This window comes from Penaeus chinensis, chromosome 30 (assembly GCF_019202785.1).
Source record: "Penaeus chinensis breed Huanghai No. 1 chromosome 30, ASM1920278v2, whole genome shotgun sequence".
NCBI lineage: Eukaryota > Metazoa > Arthropoda > Malacostraca > Decapoda > Penaeidae > Penaeus > Penaeus chinensis.
The window spans coordinates 14,209,999-14,214,998 of record NC_061848.1 but is presented as its reverse complement, the minus strand read 5'-3'; the positions used below and the strand labels follow the sequence as shown (position 1 = coordinate 14,214,998).

The 5,000-nt window shown below is 32.7% G+C and overlaps 1 protein-coding gene across 1 annotated transcript; it reads left to right on the top strand.

Annotated features, from left to right (window-relative positions):
• Window positions 1–3,502: 3,502 nt before the first annotated feature.
• Window positions 3,503–4,532, top strand: LOC125041251 (uncharacterized protein DDB_G0271670-like; the record flags this gene model as incomplete). The annotated part of the gene is made up of 3 exons (XM_047636088.1): window positions 3,503–3,876; window positions 4,012–4,258; window positions 4,521–4,532. Coding segments are annotated over 3 exons (633 nt in total), but the record flags the coding sequence as incomplete, so codon positions are not given.
• Between the last annotated feature and the right edge of the window lie 468 nt (window positions 4,533–5,000).

Genomic DNA, 5,000 nt, shown 5'->3' with positions numbered 1-5,000 from the left:
TAAAAAGAACTGCACACTTCTTTCTGTGTGATTGTGCCATACACCATGTTATTTTGCTCAAATGTTATTCATACACTGTACATGGTATGACAGAAACTTTTGGAAATGTTTATTAAAGATAGAGCAAATGAAAATGTAGGATGAGGAGATAACTTGAAAACAAGAAAGTCTTCCTATTACATATCTGATTTGAAATGTAATGCTAAATTGGTAAGAAAACATTGGTTATTCATTTAGAAGTCTTATTTGAACAGAATTATTCATTTATTTTACAGTAGTGCCTCACATTTGATAATCTGGACTAGTTGCTACCATAGCACCAAATTTTACAGTCAGTGTTAATATTATCTCCACAATTGAATCTTATCCATTCTATCCCTCTATTGCATGCTGACATGTGTGTACCAGTCCCATCCTACCTGTATTGGCAAGTGGCCATGCAGATATATTCCCTAATTGTTGGGGAAGTGAGGTACTGGCTGACAGTGGCTATACAAACATAGATAGAGATTTGATTTAAAAGAAAAAGAAAGAAAACCCAGCATAGCTCCCTTTCACTATCAAGCAAAATTATATGGAGACAACTGCCTCCAGTACCAATCAGATATTTTGCTATTTGTTTAGTTTTTCACTTTTAGTGAGCTCTTTTCAATATCAGATACTTGCTAAATGTGAGGCTTTACTGTATTTGAATAATATCAATGCCCCATGATGGTGGAAAAAAACATCTTAATTGTTTTTTTTAATATATGCATGTAAACGGTATAAACTTGTTCAGTGTAATCTTCTAAGAGAATATTTAACTGCCTACATATTCAATATCCAATCAAACATTATGATTATAACTCCTTTTCTTCTTCCTCTTTTTTTTATTCTTGTTGGAACTCTTATGTATTTTCAAATCAGTCATCTTTCACAGTATATATACTATACTCCAGTTAGCAAAATATCTTGAGATAAAGAAGCATTAGACTTATTTTGCATTATATTCCAATCATTTCATATATGTATTCACATTCAGAAGCAGCTATTATCCAGTCTGTGATCTGAGAATGTCTCCTAAAATATTTCAGATATTAAGTGACAAATTAAAAGTAAATAACAGAATGCTTGGAAAATACCAGAGGCTGTCTTCCTTTCTCCACTGTTATCAGTCACACCAATTAGGGTTTCTGCTGTCTGGTGTTGCAGGTGAAGCTGCTGATCCATGTTTCATTTTTGTTTGTATTATTATTATTATTATTATTATTATTATTATTATTATTTCAATACTTGGAAAATAATGTGTGGCTTTCTTTCATTTGCTTTGTCAAGTTATGTCTTACTGTTGTTATTTATTGATGTATTTTCATTATTATTATTATTGTTATTGTTATTTTTATTATTGTTATTATTATTATTAATATTATTATTATTATTATTATTATTATTATTATTATTACTATTATTATTATCATCATCATCATCATCATCATCATCATCATCATCATCATCATCATCATCATCATTATCATCACTATTATTAATATTCAGAATGTAATTTTTTCTTCTTATCAATGAGTTTGTGTGTTCACAAGCTGGGTTTTTTTGTTTTTTTTTCTAGGGGTATTAACCCCTTGCCGACGGGTACGACGGGGAGACACGTGCTATGCCCACTGTTAGTACTTGTTTGATTGTTTTTAAACATTGATGGCTATACTAGTATTAAGTCACCAATGAGCCAGTTACGAGTAATGCCTGTCTCGCCCGTTCACCCTTTTCTTTGATTTACGAAATATTTTACGTTATCTGATTTTGCTGTTATTAATATTTTATAAAACATTATAATAATTATAATGTTTATAATAAAAATGACACCATCAATATTCATAGCACTAGTAAAAAATATTTTTTTCCTGCTAATTCAAATCAGGTACGGTCACAAGGTCTACTAATTGACTCCTTTGTGGCTAAGTGCTAGCAGAGCCATCTATGGGCAGACATTTCACAAAAAATATAGAAAATAGACACAGCATTTTCCCCTTTTTTTTTTTTTTTTTTTTTTTTTTTTTTTTTTTTTTTTTTTTTTTTTTTTTTTTTTTTTCCATTTTCCCTGGCGGCATTGGGTTAAGCCCTTTTACTATATTTACTTTAACAGCATACTTTGCTTGAAAAAGTAATCATAAAACAGAAAATGCATTAATTAATTAATACATCTACTATTGTAATAATATAGATGCTTAAATTACCTCATACTAAGTTTATTACAATGTTTCATACAGCTTTACTTATACTTAATAGTTTTTTTGTAGTTTAAAGTGTTTTTTGTTCTTACTCTAAGCAAGAAAGAAATACTATAGATATAATAGCATGTACAAACACTTGTGCCTTTAGCACTTTTGGGTTTTCAGTTAACAATATGATTTTTTATGGCATAAGAGTATTGTCTCTTTGAAACCATACATTTCCTTCCTTGTTCAGGAATCATTATAATAGAGTGCTCTACTGCCAAGAAGAAATTTTGGGCATCCTTTTAAATTCCATCATAGGGTCATTTATATAGAAAAGGACAGATATAATTCAGGATAGAAGTGCACAGGAAACATAATGCTATTAATGAAGAAACAAATACAAGGCATGTAGATAGTTCCAGTATGGTGAATTAACCTTTTTCTGTTTACCTGCTTCATAGAAATAAAAAAAATCTCTGTCTTCTTTTAAGACCCTCAAACTACTTCTAGTCTTACTGTAACACAATGCTGTCCATGTTGCCAAGTAAGTCAGGGCTGACAAAGTTATGCAGTTTATGAATATAGGTTTCATGTAAAGTTAACTGTGTATATTGTGAACAGTTAAGCTATATAGCACCACACTTGTCTCAGTGAAAACTCTAAATGGGAACTTCAGCTAAGCACTGCCCATTTGCCATCATTTACAGTAGACGTTGATATGATTTCTAAATTTCCTTTTTTTTTTTTTTTTTTTTTTTTCAATGTTTGTAACTATTGTTATTTCCTAACAATTTTTAAAGAAAATATACAGAGGAAATGCTTGTCACAAAATATTGTTCAGAATGACAGGTGTGAAAAGGGGCAGTGCAGTGCAAAATCACTGCATTTAGACAATGAGACAAAATAGACTAAATTCTTCTCCTTTATTTACTATAATGAGGTGTTCCTTCAGCTTTCAGAATACTATAGGGAAAAAGTCAACATCATATTTTAGTTCAACTTAGTAAATAGAAGAGGTGTTGCATATCTCTTAAAGTACCTTGGTTTTGCTGAAACAGTAAGTGACAATCTCACAGATAATCTTCTTTGGGAACATTTTTTTTTTTTCTTTCTTTCTTTTCTTTTTTTCCCTTTTCTTTTTTTTTTCTTCTTCTTCTTCTTCTTTTTATTTTTATTTTTATTTTTATTTTTATTTTTATTTTGCTTCTTCTTCTTCTTTTTCTTCTTCTTTTTCTTCTTCTTTTTCTTCTTCTTTTCTTCTTCTTTTCTTCTTCTTTTTCTTCTTCTTTTCTTCTTCTTTTTCTTCTTCTTTTTCTTCTTCTTTTTCTTCTTCTTTTTCTTCTTCTTTTTCTTCTTCTTTTTCTTCTTCTTTTTCTTCTTCTTCTTCTTCTTCTTCTTCTTCTTCTTCTTCTTCTTCTTCTTCTTCTTCTTCTTCTTCTTCTTCTTCTTCTTCTTCTTCTTCTTCTTCTTCTTCTTCTTCTTCTTCTTCTTCTTCTTCTTCTTCTTCTTCTTCTTCTTCTTCTTCTTCTTCTTCTTCTTCTTCTTCTTCTTCTTCTTCTTCTTCTTCTTCTTCTTCTTCTTCTTCTTCTTCTTTTTCTTCTTCTTTTTCTTCTTCTTTTTCTTCTTCTTTTTCTTCTTCTTTTTCTTCTTCTTTTTCTTCTTCTTCTTTTTCTTCTTCTTTTTCTTCTTCTTTTTCTTCTTCTTTTTCTTCTTCTTTTTCTTCTTCTTTTTCTTCTTCTTTTTCTTCTTCTTTTTCTTCTTCTTTTTCTTCTTCTTTTTCTTCTTCTTTTTCTTCTTCTTTTTCTTCTTCTTTTTCTTCTTCTTCTTCTTCTTTTTCTTCTTCTTCTTCTTCTTCTTCTTCTTCTTCTTCTTCTTCTTCTTCTTCTTCTTCTTCTTCTTCTTCTTCTTCTTCTTCTTCTTCTTCTTCTTCTTCTTCTTCTTCTTCTTCTTCTTCTTCTTCTTCTTCTTCTTCTTCTTCTTCTTCTTCTTCTTCTTCTTCTTCTTCTTCTTCTTCTTCTTCTTCTTCTTCTTCTTCTTCTTCTTCTTCTTCTTCTTCTCTTCTTCTTCTTCTTCTTCTTCTTCTTTCTTTCTGATATTGGACTTTGATTAATAGTACTATGTGCTAACTATCTAGCAATGATAACAGAAAGTTTTGTAAAGAAATGCTAATTACATTTTTCTTTTATCTCCTTAGTTTTGCCCTTCCCTCTCTCTCACATTTCTCTTTGAATTACATATTTTTAAAGACCATCATATTTGAACAGGATATATGGCATGTTCACACGAGTAATTAATCGCTATATCTTTCAGAGCTTATTTTAGGGTTATTGATATTTTTCTATCAGTTTTCTTTCTTATACATTCCAAGGAATCACTGTGCATACCAAAACACACACTCCCACCCCCTCTCCCTCTCCCTCTTCCTCCCTCCCTCTCCCTCTTCCTCCCTCCCTTCCTCCCTTCCTCCCTTCCTCCCTCCCTCCCTCCCTTCCTCCCTTCCTCCCTCCCTTCCTCCCTCCCTCCCTCCCTCCCTCCCTCCCTCCCTCCCTCCCTCCCTTCCTTCCTCCCTCCCTCCCTTCCTCCCTCCCTTCCTCCCTCCCTTCTTCCCTCCCTTCCTTCCTCCTTTTCTCCCTCCCTCCCTCCCTCCCTCCCTCCCTCCCTCCCTCCCTCCCTCCCTCCCTCCCTCCCTCCCTCCCTCCCTCCCTCCCTCCCTCCCTCCCTTTCTCCATCCCTCCCACTCTCCCACTCTCCCACCCACCCACCCTCCATGTTTATGCATAAGAGGACCAT